The 23793-nt window shown below is 60.4% G+C and overlaps 6 protein-coding genes across 21 annotated transcripts in view; 5 read left to right on the top strand and 1 right to left on the bottom strand.

The window, feature by feature from the left end:
• Positions 1-23793, bottom strand: part of LOC112987795 (ubiquitin-associated protein 2) — a 172339-nt gene that overhangs the window by 41957 nt on the left and 106589 nt on the right. The window lies entirely within an intron of this gene.
• On the top strand, positions 4978-5556 carry LOC135324851 (interferon-like). The gene has a single exon (XM_064501842.1). It carries the CDS (start codon positions 4978-4980, stop codon positions 5554-5556), a length of 579 nt encoding a protein of 192 aa, XP_064357912.1.
• On the top strand, positions 9274-11727 carry LOC135324850 (interferon-like). Its single transcript, XM_064501841.1, has 2 exons — positions 9274-9959; positions 11700-11727. The coding sequence occupies exons 1-2, from the start codon at positions 9274-9276 to the stop codon at positions 11725-11727; spliced, it is 714 nt and encodes a 237-aa protein (XP_064357911.1).
• Positions 12984-13562, top strand: LOC135324849 (interferon-like). Its single transcript, XM_064501839.1, has one exon. The coding sequence runs from the start codon at positions 12984-12986 to the stop codon at positions 13560-13562; it is 579 nt and encodes a 192-aa protein (XP_064357909.1).
• On the top strand, positions 17288-18274 carry LOC135324847 (interferon-like). Its single transcript, XM_064501836.1, has 2 exons — positions 17288-17903; positions 18255-18274. Exons 1-2 carry the CDS (start codon positions 17288-17290, stop codon positions 18272-18274), a joined length of 636 nt encoding a protein of 211 aa, XP_064357906.1.
• On the top strand, positions 20998-21576 carry LOC135324846 (interferon-like). The gene has a single exon (XM_064501835.1). The coding sequence runs from the start codon at positions 20998-21000 to the stop codon at positions 21574-21576; it is 579 nt and encodes a 192-aa protein (XP_064357905.1).

Here is a 23793-nt window from a genome sequence, read left to right as displayed (position 1 = left end):
CTTGCCCTCCGCTCCACCTCTCCAACAACCTGACCAACCACCTCTCCGTCATCCCACACAGCTCACACCTCTGCAGCTCTGCACCGACTCTGCACTACCACTCCAAACGGCGACCAACGCCTTCCCACAATGACACTTGCACGCTCAAATGTGGTACCCACAGGCGCCATGCCCTCTCCCCTCCAGCTTTCACCCTTCTCAACACCACGCTGCACAAACACCTCACACACCAACAACCCCCTCCGAACAACCCTCCTTCCACCTCTGCCCTGCACCACACACCTCCCCACGCCTCTTCCCAACAGAACCATACCACCATCCCCGCCAAGGGCCATTCTCGGCCTCTCGATGCACACTGCAGGCAAGCAGGCAGAGAAGGCAGAGCCAGACTCCGCTCGCACGGACACACGCTCACCACCACACGCAAAGGCAGGAGCGCAAACACCACAATTTCTTCCCCAAGCAGCACAAAACACCCACGCACGCGCGCACACACACACACGCCAACCATCGCGGGACGCAAACACACTAAAGGGCAGCACACAAACTATGGCACCTTCGTCCAGGCACACACTCAAAGCTCAACTGCACGAAGCCCTGAGCCACCTCCTCTAACGCAACCTGCCCAACGTGCCAGGCTGCACCACACGCCACCCAACGCTCCCCCAAAATATGGCACACGGCAACACTCCCAGAGCACGAAGAGCACTCACACGCTAACGGGAAAACAAAAAGAACCGGCAGCCTGAAAGCAAAAGCAACACAACGAATGCGAGGACATTACATCAAGAAAACAGAGCTGGGGAGGCAGGGAAATTCAAACGCACTAAGTGGCCACCACACCACACCGGCAAGGCGAAAGGGAAACACCCCAACACACCCCCACCAGCACAGCTGCCCCACAGGCCTCCACCATGGGCACTTTCACATCCCCCATGCAAACACAACAAGGCAACAGCCAGACCTCCCCCACACACCACAAACACGCCGGCCCCCAAAACACCAACCACAGCACCACACAAGCACCACCACCGCCCTCCAAGGCACCGCAGACCCACAAGCGCACTTCCGCAAACACCGCAAAAGCCACCAAAGCCAACAACCAAAACCGAAAACGAGAGCAGGAAATTCTTCGCAACTAGAAAACGGAAAAGGGAAAGATGCCACACCAAATAAAGACAGGCACACAGCACAGCCTCAAGCACACCGCTCGCCAACACCACCAAGGCTGACAAGCCTCCTGCACCGCACCACCAAACACACCACCATGCCTGCGCCTGCAACACGACACCCCTGCCTGTGGCATGGCACCCCCGTGCTCCTGCTCCTCCTGCCCGCTCTCGCCACTGCCCTCGGCTGCGCCAACCTCCGCACCCAACAGAGCACCTTCAACTGGCACAGCCTCCAGCTCCTCAACGACATGGCTCCCAGCTCGCCTCCATCCTGCGCCCAACACGACAAGCCTCTCCCCTTCCCCGACACCCTCCTGGCAATCCACAACCCACAACAAGCCACCGCCGCCATCCTCCGCACCCTCAACCACCTCTTCACCACTCTCAGCGAAGAAAACACCCCCGCGCACTGGCACAACAGAACCAAGCTTCTCAACCAGCTTCAGCATCAAATCCACCACCTCCAGCAATGCCTCACAGCTGGCAGCAGGCATTTCAAAAGCCAAGGGCCCCGCAACCTCAACATCACCAGATACTTCCACCACATCCAGAAATTCCTCCGCACCCACAACCACAGCCCCTGCGCCTGGGAAAACGTCCGCCTCATAGCGCAGACTTGCTTCCAACACATCCACAAGCTGACGCGGAGAATGGCAGGCCACTCGGCTCCCTCCCTCCAAACCCATCCTCCTCCAAACACTGTCCCCAATGACAGCCAGAAGACACCAAGCCACGAGAGGCATCTACAGCCAGCACTCGGATTCAGCGGCACCACTCTGCCCTCTGCCACACGGGGCTCCACGACGCCTGGGAAACAGGCAGGACAGCGCTGAACCCAGCAGCACCACCACCACGCGGGAGCCAGGCTGCGGCACAGCCCGCACACCCACACCACCCTGCGCTCCCCACGCCCTCAACTTCCATGCAAAGGAAGCTAGAGCAAGGCACAGACGCGCCTCACATCAAGGCACAGCAGCGAAGCTAGCGCAGAAGGGCCAGCAGTTATTACCCAGCGCGTTCGACATCCCTTCTGCACTGCGACCTCCTCTGATGGACACAAAGGTCCCAAGCCCAACTGCTAAAGACTCTCACCCGCCCCTCACTATCTATTAACACATTTTATTTATTTATTTATTTATTTATTTCGTATTTATTCTTTCTATGGAAATAAAGACCTTTGGTAAAAATAAAAGGTGGTCATCAGGAATAAACTACGTGGGAAAAGGCAAGACCCACAAATGCAGGCAGGAAGGACCCTCCCTCCTGCAGCCCACTCTCTGCAAGCCTCTCTCCCTCACCAACAGCCCGCTCCGCCCGCTCTGTGCTGCCATGAGCAGAGGCCCCCAAAGCCCCTTGAGCACAGGCCCCCAAAGCCCCTTGAGCACAACCCCACAGCAAGACCTGGCCACCAAGCAGGCAGGCCGAGCAAAGACCACCCTTCCAGGGGCAGGCGGGGGAACACTCCAAGGGCCACGGCTCTTCACATCAAAGGCAACACCCCGAGACTGCAGCCCCCGCAAAACAGTGCCCAGCCCACTACTACAAGCCTGCGAGAGGGCTGCGAACAGCTTCACCCTCACCCCTACATGCCACCGCAGCCCTCCAAGCCCCCAGGGCTCTCCCACTGAAGCCACACGCTCACGGGGGCCTGCACCCACATGCTCAACGTCACGCCTGTCCCGCAACGCGGTTCCCAACACAAACCAACCCGGGGCCTGCCGAGCCACGCGGCTCTCACGCCTCAAGCCCACCCCGCCCACCCCACCCAACACGGGCCACAGCGCAAGGCTCTGCTCCTTCCGCTCCTTCACTGCTCCTGCCCTTGCCCAACAACCATCCCGCAGCCTCCACAACTCACCACCTCAACACCGCCTGCCCCAAGCTCTCCTCACCTCCCAACACACTCCCGCTCCCTTCCCAACCCTCTCCCAGACACAAGGCACCACACCCACACACACTTACACCCCACACCCACAAACCACCCCTCCATCACAACCAAACCTCTCGCCGACACACAAAGCTTTCCGCCACGCCACACCACCCACAAGGCTCGCCCCCAAGAAGCCACCAGGGCACCCATCAAAGCCTGCAGTGGCGTTTACACAAGCAGCGGCACCCTGGGGCTACCAGGTCCCCCAGGAAGAGCCCCAAAGGCCACACAAAACAGCAGCAGGGCACCCAGCAGCGCCTCCACAGCTACAAGCAGCAGGGCCCCTCCAGGCCTCTCCCACTCACGCCACAGCTCACACACCAGCAACCACGGGGCCAACTGGGCACCTGCCTCGCAGCACAGAGCACGCTAGTGCTGCCTTTCTTCATCCCAGCACGTCCTCAGCAAGCAAAAAGCAACATCCCCCAAACACCACCACCCGCGCCTACAACGAGGGCCTCTCCTACCCAGCAAGCACAGAGCAGCGCAACAGCAGCGGACCACGCCAAGAGGGCTGCCCAGGCACCAGCTCTTCCATCGCCCTCCAAACACCAGGGCCACCACTAACCCAAAAGCCTCCCTCTGCCCTAGCTGCTTCCCTCCCCCACCCCACAACTAAGCCAGGCCAGCACAACCCCAAAGCTAAGCCTGCTCTGCACTCCCCCCGCACGTCAAACACTGCGTGGCCGAAGGACACCGCGCTCCTTGCTCGCTGGCAGGGCCACAACGGCCATGCACTTCCACCACCTCGCCATCCCTACAACGACATGCAGAAGGACAAACGCAAAACGGCACACCGCATGCAGCCGCAGAGCAAGGAAGGGAAACACACGGCACCACATACATTCGGGGACACAGCAAGAGCCCTCGGAAGCACAAGCGAGCCCCAGGGCACGCTGAACACCTCCTGACGTCCCTGCTAACCACAAGTCTCCCCTAAGCCTGGCCACGGCAGACCTTACTGCTCCCTTCAGACACCTCACGCAAGCACGCACCAACGACTGAGCCAGACTCTTCTCCGACACAAAAACAGACAGCATGAGAGTTGAGGGCACAAGTCCGAACACGGGAAAGGCAAAAACAAGAGGAAGAAAAAAAACTACTATCACCTTCACAAGAAAGGGGAAAGAGCGCCGCAACATGAGTTGGGAAGGCTGTGCGAATCTCCATCTCTGCAGATACGTAAAGTGCAACTGCACGAGGCCCTGAGCCACCTCCTCTACAACAACCTGCCCGCCGCACCAGGCTGCACCACACGCCTCCCAACGCTCCCCCAAAATACGGCACACGGCAACACTCCCAGAGCACGAAGAGCACTCACACGCTAACAGGAAAACAAAAAGAACCAGCAGCCTGAAAGCAAAAGCAACACAACGAATGCGAGGACATTACATCAAGAAAACAGAGCTGGGGAGGCAGGGAAATTCAAACGCACTAAGCGGCCACCACACCACACCGGCAAGGCGAAAGGGAAACACCCCAACACACCCCCACCAGCACAGCTGCCCCAAAGGCCTCCACCACGGGCACTTTCACATCCCCCATGCAAACACAACAAGGCAACAGCCGGACCTCCCCCACATACCACAAACACGCCGGCCCCCAAAACACCAACCACAGCACCACACAAGCACCACCACCGCCCTCCAAGGCACCGCGGACCCACAAGCGCACTTCCGCAAACACCGCAAAAGCCACCAAAGCCAACAACCAAAACTGAAAACGAGAGCAGGAAATTCTTCGCAACTAGAAAACGGAAAAGGGAAAGATGCCGCACCAAATAAAGACGCGCACACAGCACAGCCTCAAGCACACCGCTCGCCAACACCACCAAGGCTGACAAGCCTCCTGCACCGCACCACCAAACACGCCACCATGCCTGCGCCTGCAACACGACACCCCTGCCTGTGGCATGGCACCCCCGTGCTCCTGCTCTTCCTGCCCGCTCTCGCCACTGCCCTCGGCTGCGCCAACCTCCGCACCCAACAGAGCACCTTCAACTGGCACAGCCTCCAGCTCCTCAACGACATGGCTCCCAGCCCGCCGCAGCCCTGCGCCCAACACAACGAGCCTTTCTCCTTCCCCAACACCCTCCTGGCAATCCACGCCCCACAACAAGCCGCCACCGCCGTCCTCCGCATCCTCCAGCACCTCTTCACCACTCTCAGCAATGAAACCATCCCCGCGCACTGGGACACCCACGCACACCAACAGCTCCTCAACCAGCTCCACGACCAAATCCAACACCTCCAGCAATGCCTCCCTGGCGACGACACCCATTTCAAAAGCCAAGGGCCCCGCAACCCCTGGCTCAGCATCACCAGATACTTCCGGCGCATCCAGGACTTCCTCCGCACCCACCACCACAGCCCCTGCGCCTGGGACAACGTCCGCCTCCAAGCTCACACCTGCTTCCAGCGCATCCACCACCTCACCCGCACCATGGCAGATTAGCCACAACCACTCCTCACCACAACCACGGACCCACGCACCCATCACTCCCACAGCACCCTCCTCGCCTGCCCCCCACAACACCCACACCATCCCAACACCACCAACACCACCAACACCACCACCGCGCAGAGCCCAGCGGCACCGTGAACAAGCACGCCCACGCTTCAGCACCCCGCGCACCAACGTCGCCCCACGCACCCCACACCCACGCCTGCTCCCACAGAGCCACCCACCGATGGCAAACACAGACAACCAGCGACAAGGAGAGCTGCCAACACATCTTGCCCTCTGCACTCCCCACACCCCTCACCAAGGGAAGCAACTGACGCCAGCAACTTACCCAGACCCTCACCGCCAAAACACACACCTATTTATTTAAATTATTCTATTTATTCTCATAATTGTTTTGCTCTATTTATTCTGCTATTTAATCGAGGCAAATAAAGACCTTTTGTAAAAACTCGGGCGCCACGGACCTCACACAATCATAGCGTGATCATTCCAGGGGGAAGCCACCGCCAGGCATCCCCTGCTCCAACTCCCTCCTCCAAACAGCTCGCAGGACATCGGGGTGCTCGCCTCCATGTCCACAGGAGGCTGGGACGCCTCCTGTACGGGGACAGCGGCTTAGGCCATCCCACGCGCAAGACCTTGCACTGGCCCTTCTTCAACTTCAGCAGCTTCCCACCACACCATCTACTTCTCCCGCCTCTCCAGGTCCCCCCGCTCAGCAGCAGCCCTGCCCTCCAGCACATTCATCGCTCCGCTCCGCTGCGGCGCTGGCCGCCGCAACCGTCCGCAGAGCCAGCCGTCCCATCACCCGCGGTGGCAGCACACGCAGCAAACAGCTCTGGCCCCAACACCCACCCAGACGCCAGGCACCCCACCACTTACTGCCTGCCAACACCATGCCCTGCACCACTGACCGCAGCTCTTCCCACAGCACCATTCCCCTTCGCCGCACACCCACCTCCTCCTCCACCGCTGCAGCACACACCTCACCAATGGGGCAGCAGGCAAAACAGGCAAGACTCCGTCAAAGGCCTTCCCAAAATCACCGCATACAACACCCACTGCTCCACCCTGCTCAACACCACCGCTCACCTCCTTCTACCAACCCAGCATCCCAGGCACGCAGCACCTGCCCTTGCAAAACGCAGCCTGCCTCCCTCCACAGCACTCAGCTCTTCAGAAATACCCGCCCAGACAAACCGCCGCCAGAAACAGCCCAGCAACTGCCTGCAGCCTCGACGGCCTCCGCTTCCCTCCATCCTCCCCCTCGCCCTTCGCCAGCACGGCACCAACGCCTGCCTTTTGCCACTCGGCACCGACCTCCTCCAATGGCCAAAAGCACCTCGCAACAGGGAGACGCAGCGTCCTCCCAAAGACGTCCAACACCTCCTTCAACACCCACGGCCGCATCCCATGTGCTCACAGGCACTCCTGCACACCCAAGGGCCTTAACGGACCCCCGCCTCTTCCTTCCCCGACCCGTGAGCACACCTTCACTCCCACACAGCCTCTCCAAACAGCCCCACACACTTGCGAGGCCCAAGCACAAGCCTTACCAACAACAATCAGCACACAACAGGCTCCCAGGACCTCAGCCTCTTCCCAAGCCCTTCTCACTACCTTCCCGTACCCAGGCAGACACGCGCCCATGCTCTCCTTAGCCTGACACTGATCACCCAGCGACCTGCAGAAACCCTTCTCCTTCCAGCTCCACCTCACCTTGGCCTTGCCTGACTCCAACCCTACACGCCCACACAGGCTCTCCATTCCCCTCCCAAGCAGCCTCTCCTCGCCCTCCCAACACCACCTCTGCTCTCCCCTCTTGCTTGGCCAACAGCGCCATCTTCACCCACACTGCCCGCCTGCCACGACTCCTCCACGGGCCCCACATCGCCACAGACCATTCACGGGCTCCCAGAAGGCACTCCTGGAAGATCACACAGCTCTCCGTGGCCCCGCGCCACACCGAGGCGCTTCCCCACCCCTTTGCACCAGCCAACGCCTCTTCCTTCCGCCTCACTAGCGGCTCCAACACGCCAGCTCGCCACAGCACTTCATCCATCACCACCGGGACCAGATTCTCTTCAACGCGCCCCAGCAACCCCCAGGACACCTGGCAACCACCCCTATTGTCCCTTCCAGCACCTACTCGGGGGCTGCAAGTCAACCGGGACGACCAGCACCTCTCACTCCCCGGCTCTCTCCTCCTCCCAAAGCAAGGCAGCATCTGCCCCTCACTCTTCAGCACTACGCCTGCAGCACACCCCCACTCCACCACCACCTCTCCTCATCTCTCCCCTCAGCCTCGCCCCACAAACTCTGGCCTGCTTCGCCACCTGTCCCGCTCCAGACCTCCACGCGCTCAACACTCCCCTGCACACACAGCACAACCCCGCCTCCACCCCAGCCCACGCTCTCCGGGCTTCCCAGGCGCTTGCCCTCCGCTCCACCTCTCCAATTCAACAACCTGACCAACCACCTCTCCGTCATCCCACACAGCTCACACCTCTGCAGCTCTGCACCGACTCTGCACTACCACTCCAAACGGCGACCAACACCTTCCCACAATGACACTTGCACGCTCAAATGTGGTACCCACAGGCGCCATGCCCTCTCCCCTCCAGCTTTCACCCTTCTCAACACCACGCTGCACAAACACCTCACACACCAACAACCCCCTCCGAACAACCCTCCTTCCACCTCTGCCCTGCACCACACACCTCCCCACGCCTCTTCCCAACAGAACCATACCACCATCCCCGCCAAGGGCCATTCTCGGCCTCTCGATGCACACTGCAGGCAAGCAGGCAGAGAAGGCAGAGCCAGACTCCGCTCGCACGGACACACGCTCACCACCACACGCAAAGGCAGGAGCGCAAACACCACAATTTCTTCCCCAAGCAGCACAAAACACCCACGCACGCGCGCACACACACACACGCCAACCATCGCGGGACGCAAACACACTAAAGGGCAGCACACAAACTATGGCACCTTCGTCCAGGCACACACTCAAAGCTCAACTGCACGAAGCCCTGAGCCACCTCCTCTAACGCAACCTGCCCAACGTGCCAGGCTGCACCACACGCCACCCAACGCTCCCCCAAAATATGGCACACGGCAACACTCCCAGAGCACGAAGAGCACTCACACGCTAACAGGAAAACAAAAAGAACCGGCAGCCTGAAAGCAAAAGCATCACAACGAATGCGAGGACATTACATCAAGAAAACAGAGCTGGGGAGGCAGGGAAATTCAAACGCACTAAGCGGCCACCACACCACACCGGCAAGGCGAAAGGGAAACACCCCAACACACCCCCACCAGCACAGCTGCCCCAAAGGCCTCCACCATGGGCACTTTCACATCCCCCATGCAAACACAACAAGGCAACAGCCAGACCTCCCCCACACACCACAAACACGCCGGCCCCCAAAACACCAACCACAGCACCACACAAGCACCACCACCGCCCTCCAAGGCACCGCAGACCCACAAGCGCACTTCCGCAAACACCGCAAAAGCCACCAAAGCCAACAACCAAAACCGAAAACGAGAGCAGGAAATTCTTCGCAACTAGAAAACGGAAAAGGGAAAGATGCCACACCAAATAAAGACAGGCACACAGCACAGCCTCAAGCACACCGCTCGCCAACACCACCAAGGCTGACAAGCCTCCTGCACCGCACCACCAAACACACCACCATGCCTGCGCCTGCAACACGACACCCCTGCCTGTGGCATGGCACCCCCGTGCTCCTGCTCCTCCTGCCCGCTCTCGCCACTGCCCTCGGCTGCGCCAACCTCCGCACCCAACAGAGCACCTTCAACTGGCACAGCCTCCAGCTCCTCAACGACATGGCTCCCAGCTCGCCTCCATCCTGCGCCCAACACGACAAGCCTCTCCCCTTCCCCGACACCCTCCTGGCAATCCACAACCCACAACAAGCCACCGCCGCCATCCTCCGCACCCTCAACCACCTCTTCACCACTCTCAGCGAAGAAAACACCCCCGCGCACTGGCACAACAGAACCAAGCTTCTCAACCAGCTTCAGCATCAAATCCACCACCTCCAGCAATGCCTCACAGCTGGCAGCAGGCATTTCAAAAGCCAAGGGCCCCGCAACCTCAACATCACCAGATACTTCCACCACATCCAGAAATTCCTCCGCACCCACAACCACAGCCCCTGCGCCTGGGAAAACGTCCGCCTCATAGCGCAGACTTGCTTCCAACACATCCACAAGCTGACGCGGAGAATGGCAGGCCACTCGGCTCCCTCCCTCCAAACCCATCCTCCTCCAAACACTGTCCCCAATGACAGCCAGAAGACACCAAGCCACGCGAGGCATCTACAGCCAGCACTCGGATTCAGCGGCACCACTCTGCCCTCTGCCACACGGGGCTCCACGACGCCTGGGAAACAGGCAGGACAGCGCTGAACCCAGCAGCACCACCACCACGCGGGAGCCAGGCTGCGGCACAGCCCGCACACCCACACCACCCTGCGCTCCCCACGCCCTCAACTTCCATGCAAAGGAAGCTAGAGCAAGGCACAGACGCGCCTCACATCAAGGCACAGCAGCGAAGCTAGCGCAGAAGGGCCAGCAGTTATTACCCAGCGCGTTCGACATCCCTTCTGCACTGCGACCTCCTCTGATGGACACAAAGGTCCCAAGCCCAACTGCTAAAGACTCTCACCCGCCCCTCACTATCTATTAACACATTTTATTTATTTATTTATTTATTTATTTCGTATTTATTCTTTCTATGGAAATAAAGACCTTTGGTAAAAATAAAAGGTGGTCATCAGGAATAAACTACGTGGGAAAAGGCAAGACCCACAAATGCAGGCAGGAAGGACCCTCCCTCCTGCAGCCCACTCTCTGCAAGCCTCTCTCCCTCACCAACAGCCCGCTCCGCCTGCTCTGTGCTGCCATGAGCAGAGGCCCCCAAAGCCCCTTGAGCACAGGCCCCCAAAGCCCCTTGAGCACAACCCCACAGCAAGACCTGGCCACCAAGCAGGCAGGCCGAGCAAAGACCACCCTTCCAGGGGCAGGCGGGGGAACACTCCAAGGGCCACGGCTCTTCACATCAAAGGCAACACCCCGAGACTGCAGCCCCCGCAAAACAGTGCCCAGCCCACTACTACAAGCCTGCGAGAGGGCTGCGAACAGCTTCACCCTCACCCCTACATGCCACCGCAGCCCTCCAAGCCCCCAGGGCTCTCCCACTGAAGCCACACGCTCACGGGGGCCTGCACCCACATGCTCAACGTCACGCCTGTCCCGCAACGCGGTTCCCAACACAAACCAACCCGGGGCCTGCCGAGCCACGCGGCTCTCACGCCTCAAGCCCACCCCGCCCACCCCACCCAACACGGGCCACAGCGCAAGGCTCTGCTCCTTCCGCTCCTTCACTGCTCCTGCCCTTGCCCAACAACCATCCCGCAGCCTCCACAACTCACCACCTCAACACCGCCTGCCCCAAGCTCTCCTCACCTCCCAACACACTCCCGCTCCCTTCCCAACCCTCTCCCAGACACAAGGCACCACACCCACACACACTTACACCCCACACCCACAAACCACCCCTCCATCACAACCAAACCTCTCGCCGACACACAAAGCTTTCCGCCACGCCACACCACCCACAAGGCTCGCCCCCAAGAAGCCACCAGGGCACCCATCAAAGCCTGCAGTGGCGTTTACACAAGCAGCGGCACCCTGAGGCTACCAGGTCCCCCAGGAAGAGCCCCAAAGGCCACACAAAACAGCAGCAGGGCACCCAGCAGTGCCTCCACAGCTACAAGCAGCAGGGCCCCTCCAGGCCTCTCCCACTCACGCCACAGCTCACACACCAGCAACCACGGGGCCAACTGGGCACCTGCCTCGCAGCACAGAGCACGCTAGTGCTGCCTTTCTTCATCCCAGCACGTCCTCAGCAAGCAAAAAGCAACATCCCCCAAACACCACCACCCGCGCCTACAACGAGGGCCTCTCCTACCCAGCAAGCACAGAGCAGCGCAACAGCAGCAGACCACGCCAAGAGGGCTGCCCAGGCACCAGCTCTTCCATCGCCCTCCAAACACCAGGGCCACCACTAACCCAAAAGCCTCCCTCTGCCCTAGCTGCTTCCCTCCCCCACCCCACAACTAAGCCAGGCCAGCACAACCCCAAAGCTAAGCCTGCTCTGCACTCCCCCCGCACGTCAAACACTGCGTGGCCGAAGGACACCGCGCTCCTTGCTCGCTGGCAGGGCCACAACGGCCATGCACTTCCACCACCTCGCCATCCCTACAACGACATGCAGAAGGACAAACGCAAAACGGCACACCGCATGCAGCCGCAGAGCAAGGAAGGGAAACACACGGCACCACATACATTCGGGGACACAGCAAGAGCCCTCGGAAGCACAAGCGAGCCCCAGGGCACGCTGAACACCTCCTGACGTCCCTGCTAACCACAAGTCTCCCCTAAGCCTGGCCACGGCAGACCTTACTGCTCCCTTCAGACACCTCACGCAAGCACGCACCAACGACTGAGCCAGACTCTTCTCTGACACAAAAACAGACAGCATGAGAGTTGAGGGCACAAGTCCGAACACGGGAAAGGCAAAAACAAGAGGAAGAAAAAAAACTACTATCACCTTCACAAGAAAGGGGAAAGAGCGCCGCAACATGAGTTGGGAAGGCTGTGCGAATCTCCATCTCTGCAGATACGTAAAGTGCAACTGCACGAGGCCCTGAGCCACCTCCTCTACAACAACCTGCCCGCCGCACCAGGCTGCACCACACGCCTCCCAACGCTCCCCCAAAATACGGCACACGGCAACACTCCCAGAGCACGAAGAGCACTCACACGCTAACAGGAAAACAAAAAGAACCAGCAGCCTGAAAGCAAAAGCAACACAACGAATGCGAGGACATTACATCAAGAAAACAGAGCTGGGGAGGCAGGGAAATTCAAACGCACTAAGCGGCCACCACACCACACCGGCAAGGCGAAAGGGAAACACCCCAACACACCCCCACCAGCACAGCTGCCCCAAAGGCCTCCACCACGGGCACTTTCACATCCCCCATGCAAACACAACAAGGCAACAGCCAGACCTCCCCCACATACCACAAACACGCCGGCCCCCAAAACACCAACCACAGCACCACACAAGCACCACCACCGCCCTCCAAGGCACCGCGGACCCACAAGCGCACTTCCGCAAACACCGCAAAAGCCACCAAAGCCAACAACCAAAACTGAAAACGAGAGCAGGAAATTCTTCGCAACTAGAAAACGGAAAAGGGAAAGATGCCGCACCAAATAAAGACGCGCACACAGCACAGCCTCAAGCACACCGCTCGCCAACACCACCAAGGCTGACAAGCCTCCTGCACCGCACCACCAAACACGCCACCATGCCTGCGCCTGCAACACGACACCCCTGCCTGTGGCATGGCACCCCCGTGCTCCTGCTCCTCCTGCCCGCTCTCGCCACTGCCCTCGGCTGCGCCAACCTCCGCACCCAACAGAGCACCTTCAACTGGCACAGCCTCCAGCTCCTCAACGACATGGCTCCCAGCCCGCCGCAGCCCTGCGCCCAACACAACGAGCCTTTCTCCTTCCCCAACACCCTCCTGGCAATCCACGCCCCACAACAAGCCGCCACCGCCGTCCTCCGCATCCTCCAGCACCTCTTCACCACTCTCAGCAATGAAACCATCCCCGCGCACTGGGACACCCACGCACACCAACAGCTCCTCAACCAGCTCCACGACCAAATCCAACACCTCCAGCAATGCCTCCCTGGCGACGACACCCATTTCAAAAGCCAAGGGCCCCGCAACCCATGGCTCAGCATCACCAGATACTTCCGGCGCATCCAGGACTTCCTCCGCACCCACCACCACAGCCCCTGCGCCTGGGACAACGTCCGCCTCCAAGCTCACACCTGCTTCCAGCGCATCCACCACCTCACCCGCACCATGGCAGATTAGCCACAACCACTCCTCACCACAACCACGGACCCACGCACCCATCACTCCCACAGCACCCTCCTCGCCTGCCCCCCACAACACCCACACCATCCCAACACCACCAACACCACCAACACCACCACCGCGCAGAGCCCAGCGGCACCGTGAACAAGCACGCCCACGCTTCAGCACCCCGCGCACCAACGTCGCCCCACGCACCCCACACCCACGCCTGCTCCCACAGAGCCACCCACCGATGGCAAACACAGACAACCAGCGACAAGGAGAGCTGCCAACACATCTCGCCCTCTGCACTCCCCACACCCCTCACCAAGGGAAGCAACTGACGCCAGCAACTTACCCAGACCCTCACCGCCAAAACACACACCTATTTATTTAAATTATTCTATTTATTCTCATAATTGTTTTGCTCTATTTATTCTGCTATTTAATCGAGGCAAATAAAGACCTTTTGTAAAAACTCGGGCGCCACGGACCTCACACAATCATAGCGTGATCATTCCAGGGGGAAGCCACCGCCAGGCATCCCCTGCTCCAACTCCCTCCTCCAAACAGCTCGCAGGACATCGGGGTGCTCGCCTCCATGTCCACAGGAGGCTGGGACGCCTCCTGTACGGGGACAGCGGCTTAGGCCATCCCACGCGCAAGACCTTGCACTGGCCCTTCTTCAACTTCAGCAGCTTCCCACCACACCATCTACTTCTCCCGCCTCTCCAGGTCCCCCCGCTCAGCAGCAGCCCTGCCCTCCAGCACATTCATCGCTCCGCTCCGCTGCGGCGCTGGCCGCCGCAACCGTCCGCAGAGCCAGCCGTCCCATCACCCGCGGTGGCAGCACACGCAGCAAACAGCTCTGGCCCCAACACCCACCCAGACGCCAGGCACCCCACCACTTACTGCCTGCCAACACCATGCCCTGCACCACTGACTGCAGCTCTTCCCACAGCACCATTCCCCTTCGCCGCACACCCACCTCCTCCTCCACCGCTGCAGCACACACCTCACCAATGGGGCAGCAGGCAAAACAGGCAAGACTCCGTCAAAGGCCTTCCCAAAATCACCGCATACAACACCCACTGCTCCACCCTGCTCAACACCACCGCTCACCTCCTTCTACCAACCCAGCATCCCAGGCACGCAGCACCTGCCCTTGCAAAACGCAGCCTGCCTCCCTCCACAGCACTCAGCTCTTCAGAAATACCCGCCCAGACAAACCGCCGCCAGAAACAGCCCAGCAACTGCCTGCAGCCTCGACGGCCTCCGCTTCCCTCCATCCTCCCCCTCGCCCTTCGCCAGCACGGCACCAACGCCTGCCTTTTGCCACTCGGCACCGACCTCCTCCAATGGCCAAAAGCACCTCGCAACAGGGAGACGCAGCGCCCTCCCAAAGACGTCCAACACCTCCTTCAACACCCACGGCCGCATCCCATGTGCTCACAGGCACTCCTGCACACCCAAGGGCCTTAACGGACCCCCGCCTCTTCCTTCCCCGACCCGTGAGCACACCTTCACTCCCACACAGCCTCTCCAAACAGCCCCACACACTTGCGAGGCCCAAGCACAAGCCTTACCAACAACAACCAGCACACAACAGGCTCCCAGGACCTCAGCCTCTTCCCAAGCCCTTCTCACTACCTTCCCGTACCCAGGCAGACACGCGCCCATGCTCTCCTTAGCCTGACACTGATCACCCAGCGACCTGCAGAAACCCTTCTCCTTCCAGCTCCACCTCACCTTGGCCTTGCCTGACTCCAACCCTACACGCCCACACAGGCTCTCCATTCCCCTCCCAAGCAGCCTCTCCTCGCCCTCCCAACACCACCTCTGCTCTCCCCTCTTGCTTGGCCAACAGCGCCATCTTCACCCACACTGCCCGCCTGCCACGACTCCTCCACGGGCCCCACATCGCCACAGACCATTCACGGGCTCCCAGCAGGCACTCCTGGAAGATCACACAGCTCTCCGTGGCCCCGCGCCACACCGAGGCGCTTCCCCACCCCTTTGCACCAGCCAACGCCTCTTCCTTCCGCCTCACTAGCGGCTCCAACACGCCAGCTCGCCACAGCACTTCATCCATCACCACCGGGACCAGATTCTCTTCAACGCGCCCCAGCAACCCCCAGGACACCTGGCAACCACCCCTATTGTCCCTTCCAGCACCTACTTCCAGCCTCGGGGGCTGCAAGTCAACCGGGACGACCAGCACCTCTCACTCCCCGGCTCTCTCCTCCTCCCAAAGCAAGGCAGCATCTGCCCCTCACTCTTCAGCACTACGCCTGCAGCACACCCCCACTCCACCACCACCTCTCCTCATCTCTCCCCTCAGCCTCGCCCCACAAACTCTGGCCTGCTTCGCCACCTGTCCCGCTCCAGACCTCCACGCGCTCAACACTCCCCTGCACACACAGCACAACCCCGCCTCCACCCCAGCCCACGCTCTCCGGGCTTCCCAGGCGCTTGCCCTCTGCTCCACCTCTCCAATTCAACAACCTGACCAACCACCTCTCCGTCATCCCATACAGCTCACACCTCTGCAGCTCTGCACCGACTCTGCACTACCACTCCAAACGGCGACCAACGCCTTCCCACAATGACACTTGCACGCTCAAATGTGGTACCCACAGGCGCCATGCCCTCTCCCCTCCAGCTTTCACCCTTCTCAACACCACGCTGCACAAACACCTCACACACCAACAACCCCCTCCGAACAACCCTCCTTCCACCTCTGCCCTGCACCACACACCTCCCCACGCCTCTTCCCAACAGAACCATACCACCATCCCCGCCAAGGGCCATTCTCGGCCTCTCGATGCACACTGCAGGCAAGCAGGCAGAGAAGGCAGAGCCAGACTCCGCTCGCACGGACACACGCTCACCACCACACGCAAAGGCAGGAGCGCAAACACCACAATTTCTTCCCCAAGCAGCACAAAACACCCACGCACGCGCGCACACACACACACGCCAACCATCGCGGGACGCAAACACACTAAAGGGCAGCACACAAACTATGGCACCTTCGTCCAGGCACACACTCAAAGCTCAACTGCACGAAGCCCTGAGCCACCTCCTCTAACGCAACCTGCCCAACGTGCCAGGCTGCACCACACGCCACCCAACGCTCCCCCAAAATACGGCACACGGCAACACTCCCAGAGCACGAAGAGCACTCACACGCTAACAGGAAAACAAAAAGAACCGGCAGCCTGAAAGCAAAAGCAACACAACGAATGCGAGGACATTACATCAAGAAAACAGAGCTGGGGAGGCAGGGAAATTCAAACGCACTAAGCGGCCACCACACCACACCGGCAAGGCGAAAGGGAAACACCCCAACACGCCCCCACCAGCACAGCTGCCCCAAAGGCCTCCACCACGGGCACTTTCACATCCCCCATGCAAACACAACAAGGTAACAGCCAGACCTCCCCCACACACCACAAACACGCCGGCCCCCAAAACACCAACCACAGCACCACACAAGCACCACCACCGCCCTCCAAGGCACCGCGGACCCACAAGCACACTTCCGCAAACACCGCAAAAGCCACCAAAGCCAACAACCAAAACCGAAAACGAGAGCAGGAAATTCTTCGCAACTAGAAAACGGAAAAGGGAAAGATGCCGCACCAAATAAAGACGCGCACACAGCACAGCCTCAAGCACACCGCTCGCCAACACCACCAAGGCTGACAAGCCTCCTGCACCGCACCACCAAACACACCACCATGCCTGCGCCTGCAACACGACACCCCTGCCTGTGGCATGGCACCCCCGTGCTCCTGCTCCTCCTGCCCGCTCTCGCCACTGCCCTCGGCTGCGCCAACCTCCGCACCCAACAGAGCACCTTCAACTGGCACAGCCTCCAGCTCCTCAAAGACATGGCTCCCAGCTCGCCTCCATCCTGCGCCCAACACGACGAGCCTCTCCCCTTCCCCGACACCCTCCTGGCAATCCACGACCCACAACAAGCCACCGCCGCCATCCACCGCACCCTCAACCACCTCTTCACCACTCTCAGCGAAGAAAACACCCCCGCGCACTGGCACAACAGAACCAAGCTCCTCAACCAGCTTCAGCATCAAATCCACCACCTCCAGCAATGCCTCACAGCTGGCAGCAGGCATTTCAAAAGCCAAGGGCACCGCAACCTCAACATCACCAGATACTTCCACCACATCCAGAAATTCCTCCGCACCCACAACCACAGCCCCTGCGCCTGGGAAAACGTCCGCCTCATAGCGCAGACTTGCTTCCAACACATCCACAAGCTGACGCGGAGAATGGCAGGCCACTCGGCTCCCTCCCTCCAAACCCATCCTCCTCCAAACACTGTCCCCAATGACAGCCAGAAGACACCAAGCCACGAGAGGCATCTACAGCCAGCACTCGGATTCAGCGGCACCACTCTGCCCTCTGCCACACGGGGCTCCACGACGCCTGGGAAACAGGCAGGACAGCGCTGAACCCAGCAGCACCACCACCACGCGGGAGCCAGGCTGCGGCACAGCCCGCACACCCACACCACCCTGCGCTCCCCACGCCCTCAACTTCCATGCAAAGGAAGCTAGAGCAAGGCACAGACGCGCCTCACATCAAGGCACAGCAGCGAAGCTAGCGCAGAAGGGCCAGCAGTTATTACCCAGCGCGTTCGACATCCCTTCTGCATTGCGACCTCCTCTGATGGACACAAAGGTCCCAAGCCCAACTGCTAAAGACTCTCACCCGCCCCTCACTATCTATTAACACATTTTGTTTATTTATTTATTTATTTATTTCGTATTTATTCTTTCTATGGAAATAAAGACCTTTGGTAAAAATAAAAGGCGGTCATCAGGAATAAACTACGTGGGAAAAGGCAAGACCCACAAATGCAGGCAGGAAGGACCCTCCCTCCTGCAGCCCACTCTCTGCAAGCCTCTCTCCCTCACCAACAGCCCGCTCCGCCTGCTCTGTGCTGCCATGAGCAGAGGCCCCCAAAGCCCCTTGAGCACAGGCCCCCAAAGCCCCTTGAGCACAACCCCACAGCAAGACCTGGCCACCAAGCAGGCAGGCCGAGCAAAGACCACCCTTCCAGGGGCAGGCGGGGGAACACTCCAAGGGCCACGGCTCTTCACATCAAAGGCGACACCCCGAGACCGCAGCCCCCGCAAAACAGTGCCCAGCCCACTACTACAAGCCTGCGAGAGGGCTGCGAACAGCTTCACCCTCACCCCTACATGCCACCGCAGCCCTCCAAGCCCCCAGGGCTCTCCCACTGAAGCCACACGCTCACGGGGGCCTGCACCCACATGCTCAACGTCACGCCTGTCCCGCAACGCGGTTCCCAACACAAACCAACCCGGGGCCTGCCGAGCCACGCGGCTCTCACGCCTCAAGCCCACCCCGCCCACCCCACCCAACACGGGCCACAGCGCAAGGCTCTGCTCCCTCCGCTCCTTCACTGCTCCTGCCCTTGCCCAACAACCATCCCGCAGCCTCCACAACTCACCACCTCAACACCGCCTGCCCCAAGCTCTCCTCACCTCCCAACACACTCCCGCTCCCTTCCCAACCCTCTCCCAGACACAAGGCACCACACCCACACACACTTACACCCCACACCCACAAACCACCCCTCCATCACAACCAAACCTCTCGCCGACACACAAAGCTTTCCGCCACGCCACACCACCCACAAGGCTCGCCCCCAAGAAGCCACCAGGGCACCCATCAAAGCCTGCAGTGGCGTTTACACAAGCAGCGGCACCCTGAGGCTACCAGGTCCCCCAGGAAGAGCCCCAAAGGCCACACAAAACAGCAGCAGGGCACCCAGCAGCGCCTCCACAGCTACAAGCAGCAGGGCCCCTCCAGGCCTCTCCCACTCACGCCACAGCTCACACACCAGCAACCACGGGGCCAACTGGGCACCTGCCTCGCAGCACAGAGCACGCTAGTGCTGCCTTTCTTCATCCCAGCACGTCCTCAGCAAGCAAAAGGCAACATCCCCCAAACACCACCACCCGCGCCTACAACGAGGGCCTCTCCTACCCAGCAAGCACAGAGCAGCGCAACAGCAGCAGACCACGCCAGGAGGGCTGCCCAGGCACCAGCTCTTCCATCGCCCTCCAAACACCAGGGCCACCACTAACCCAAAAGCCTCCCTCTGCCCTAGCTGCTTCCCTCCCCCACCCCACAACTAAGCCAGGCCAGCACAACCCCAAAGCTAAGCCTGCTCTGCACTCCCCCCGCACGTCAAACACTGCGTGGCCGAAGGACACCGCGCTCCTTGCTCGCTGGCAGGGCCACAACGGCCATGCACTTCCACCACCTCGCCATCCCTACAACGACATGCAGAAGGACAAACGCAAAACGGCACACCGCATGCAGCCGCAGAGCAAGGAAGGGAAACACACGGCACCACATACATTCGGGGACACAGCAAGAGCCCTCGGAAGCACAAGCGAGCCCCAGGGCACACTGAACACCTCCTGACGTCCCTGCTAACCACAAGTCTCCCCTAAGCCTGGCCACGGCAGACCTTACTGCTCCCTTCAGACACCTCACGAAAGCACGCACCAACGACTGAGCCAGACTCTTCTCCGACACAAAAACAGACAGCATGAGAGTTGAGGGCACAAGTCCGAACACGGGAAAGGCAAAAACAAGAGGAAGAAAAAAAACTACTATCACCTTCACAAGAAAGGGGAAAGAGCGCCGCAACATGAGTTGGGAAGGCTGTGCGAATCTCCATCTCTGCAGATACGTAAAGTGCAACTGCACGAGGCCCTGAGCCACCTCCTCTACAACAACCTGCCCGCCGCACCAGGCTGCACCACACGCCTCCCAACGCTCCCCCGAAATATGGCACACGGCAACACTCCCAGAGCACGAAGAGCACTCACACGCTAACAGGAAAACAAAAAGAACCGGCAGCCTGAAAGCAAAAGCAACACAACGAATGCGAGGACATTACATCAAGAAAACAGAGCTGGGGAGGCAGGGAAATTCAAACGCACTAAGCGGCCACCACACCACACCGGCAAGGCGAAAGGGAAACACCCCAACACACCCCCACCAGCACAGCTGCCCCAAAGGCCTCCACCACGGGCACTTTCACATCCCCCACGCAAACACAACAAGGCAACAGCCAGACCTCCCCCACACACCACAAACACGCCGGCCCCCAAAACACCAACCACAGCACCACACAAGCACCACCACCGCCCTCCAAGGCACCGCGGACCCACAAGCACACTTCCGCAAACACCGCAAAAGCCACCAAAGCCAACAACCAAAACTGAAAACGAGAGCAGGAAATTCTTCGCAACTAGAAAACGGAAAAGGGAAAGATGCCGCACCAAATAAAGACGCGCACACAGCACAGCCTCAAGCACACCGCTCGCCAACACCACCAAGGCTGACAAGCCTCCTGCACCGCACCACCAAACACGCCACCATGCCTGCGCCTGCAACACGACACCCCTGCCTGTGGCATGGCACCCCCGTGCTCCTGCTCCTCCTGCCCGCTCTCGCCACTGCCCTCGGCTGCGCCAACCTCCGCACCCAACAGAGCACCTTCAACTGGCACAGCCTCCAGCTCCTCAACGACATGGCTCCCAGCCCGCCGCAGCCCTGCGCCCAACACAACGAGCCTTTCTCCTTCCCCAACACCCTCCTGGCAATCCACGCCCCACAACAAGCCGCCACCGCCGTCCTCCGCATCCTCCAGCACCTCTTCACCACTCTCAGCAATGAAACCATCCCCGCGCACTGGGACACCCACGCACACCAACAGCTCCTCAACCAGCTCCACGACCAAATCCAACACCTCCAGCAATGCCTCCCTGGCGACGACACCCATTTCAAAAGCCAAGGGCCCCGCAACCCCTGGCTCAGCATCACCAGATACTTCCGGCGCATCCAGGACTTCCTCCGCACCCACCACCACAGCCCCTGCGCCTGGGACAACGTCCGCCTCCAAGCTCACACCTGCTTCCAGCGCATCCACCACCTCACCCGCACCATGGCAGATTAGCCACAACCACTCCTCACCACAACCACGGACCCACGCACCCATCACTCCCACAGCACCCTCCTCGCCTGCCCCCCACAACACCCACACCATCCCAACACCACCAACACCACCAACACCACCACCGCGCAGAGCCCAGCGGCACCGTGAACAAGCACGCCCACGCTTCAGCACCCCGCGCACCAACGTCGCCCCACGCACCCCACACCCACGCCTGCTCCCACAGAGCCACCCACCGATGGCAAACACAGACAACCAGCGACAAGGAGAGCTGCCAACACATCTCGCCCTCTGCACTCCCCACACCCCTCACCAAGGGAAGCAACTGACGCCAGCAACTTACCCAGACCCTCACCGCCAAAACACACACCTATTTATTTAAATTATTCTATTTATTCTCATAATTGTTTTGCTCTATTTATTCTGCTATTTAATCGAGGCAAATAAAGACCTTTTGTAAAAACTCGGGCGCCACGGACCTCACACAATCATAGCGTGATCATTCCAGGGGGAAGCCACCGCCAGGCATCCCCTGCTCCAACTCCCTCCTCCAAACAGCTCGCAGGACATCGGGGTGCTCGCCTCCATGTCCACAGGAGGCTGGGACGCCTCCTGTACGGGGACAGCGGCTTAGGCCATCCCACGCGCAAGACCTTGCACTGGCCCTTCTTCAACTTCAGCAGCTTCCCACCACACCATCTACTTCTCCCGCCTCTCCAGGTCCCCCCGCTCAGCAGCAGCCCTGCCCTCCAGCACATTCATCGCTCCGCTCTGCTGCGGCGCTGGCCGCCGCAACCGTCCGCAGAGCCAGCCGTCCCATCACCCGCGGTGGCAGCACACGCAGCAAACAGCTCTGGCCCCAACACCCACCCAGACGCCAGGCACCCCACCACTTACTGCCTGCCAACACCATGCCCTGCACCACTGACCGCAGCTCTTCCCACAGCACCATTCCCCTTCGCCGCACACCCACCTCCTCCTCCACCGCTGCAGCACACACCTCACCAATGGGGCAGCAGGCAAAACAGGCAAGACTCCGTCAAAGGCCTTCCCAAAATCACCGCATACAACACCCACTGCTCCACCCTGCTCAACACCACCGCTCACCTCCTTCTACCAACCCAGCATCCCAGGCACGCAGCACCTGCCCTTGCAAAACGCAGCCTGCCTCCCTCCACAGCACTCAGCTCTTCAGAAATACCCGCCCAGACAAACCGCCGCCAGAAACAGCCCAGCAACTGCCTGCAGCCTCGACGGCCTCCGCTTCCCTCCATCCTCCCCCTCGCCCTTCGCCAGCACGGCACCAACGCCTGCCTTTTGCCACTCGGCACCGACCTCCTCCAATGGCCAAAAGCACCTCGCAACAGGGAGACGCAGCGCCCTCCCAAAGACGTCCAACACCTCCTTCAACACCCACGGCCGCATCCCATGTGCTCACAGGCACTCCTGCACACCCAAGGGCCTTAACGGACCCCCGCCTCTTCCTTCCCCGACCCGTGAGCACACCTTCACTCCCACACAGCCTCTCCAAACAGCCCCACACACTTGCGAGGCCCAAGCACAAGCCTTACCAACAACAACCAGCACACAACAGGCTCCCAGGACCTCAGCCTCTTCCCAAGCCCTTCTCACTAACCTTCCCGTACCCAGGCAGACACGCGCCCATGCTCTCCTTAGCCTGACACTGATCACCCAGCGACCTGCAGAAACCCTTCTCCTTCCAGCTCCACCTCACCTTGGCCTTGCCTGACTCCAACCCTACACGCCCACACAGGCTCTCCATTCCCCTCCCAAGCAGCCTCTCCTCGCCCTCCCAACACCACCTCTGCTCTCCCCTCTTGCTTGGCCAACAGCGCCATCTTCACCCACACTGCCCGCCTGCCACGACTCCTCCACGGGCCCCACATCGCCACAGACCATTCACGGGCTCCCAGCAGGCACTCCTGGAAGATCACACAGCTCTCCGTGGCCCCGCGCCACACCGAGGCGCTTCCCCACCCCTTTGCACCAGCCAACGCCTCTTCCTTCCGCCTCACTAGCGGCTCCAACACGCCAGCTCGCCACAGCACTTCATCCATCACCACCGGGACCAGATTCTCTTCAACGCGCCCCAGCAACCCCCAGGACACCTGGCAACCACCCCTATTGTCCCTTCCAGCACCTACTTCCAGCCTCGGGGGCTGCAAGTCAACCGGGACGACCAGCACCTCTCACTCCCCG

The sequence above is a fragment of the Dromaius novaehollandiae genome, chromosome Z, assembly GCF_036370855.1.
Source record: "Dromaius novaehollandiae isolate bDroNov1 chromosome Z, bDroNov1.hap1, whole genome shotgun sequence".
In the NCBI taxonomy this organism is placed as follows: domain Eukaryota; kingdom Metazoa; phylum Chordata; class Aves; order Casuariiformes; family Dromaiidae; genus Dromaius; species Dromaius novaehollandiae.
Note: the sequence above shows the minus strand (reverse complement) of the source record. Positions and strands in the feature narration are given on the sequence as shown.

Excerpts from the sequence above, each read along its gene's own strand:
- LOC135324850 (XM_064501841.1), top strand. The coding sequence starts at position 9,274 with ATGCCTGCGCCTGCAACACGACACCCCTGCCTGTGGCATGGCACCCCC. Across the intron at positions 9,960-11,699 it reads TTCAGCGGCACCACTCTGCC|CTGCTTCCCTCCCCCACCCC; the intron begins CTCTGCCACACG and ends CCTCTGCCCTAG.
- LOC135324849 (XM_064501839.1), top strand. The coding sequence starts at position 12,984 with ATGCCTGCGCCTGCAACACGACACCCCTGCCTGTGGCATGGCACCCCC.
- LOC135324851 (XM_064501842.1), top strand. The coding sequence starts at position 4,978 with ATGCCTGCGCCTGCAACACGACACCCCTGCCTGTGGCATGGCACCCCC.
- LOC135324847 (XM_064501836.1), top strand. The coding sequence starts at position 17,288 with ATGCCTGCGCCTGCAACACGACACCCCTGCCTGTGGCATGGCACCCCC. Across the intron at positions 17,904-18,254 it reads TCCAAACACTGTCCCCAATG|GTCCCAAGCCCAACTGCTAA; the intron begins ACAGCCAGAAGA and ends ATGGACACAAAG.
- LOC135324846 (XM_064501835.1), top strand. The coding sequence starts at position 20,998 with ATGCCTGCGCCTGCAACACGACACCCCTGCCTGTGGCATGGCACCCCC.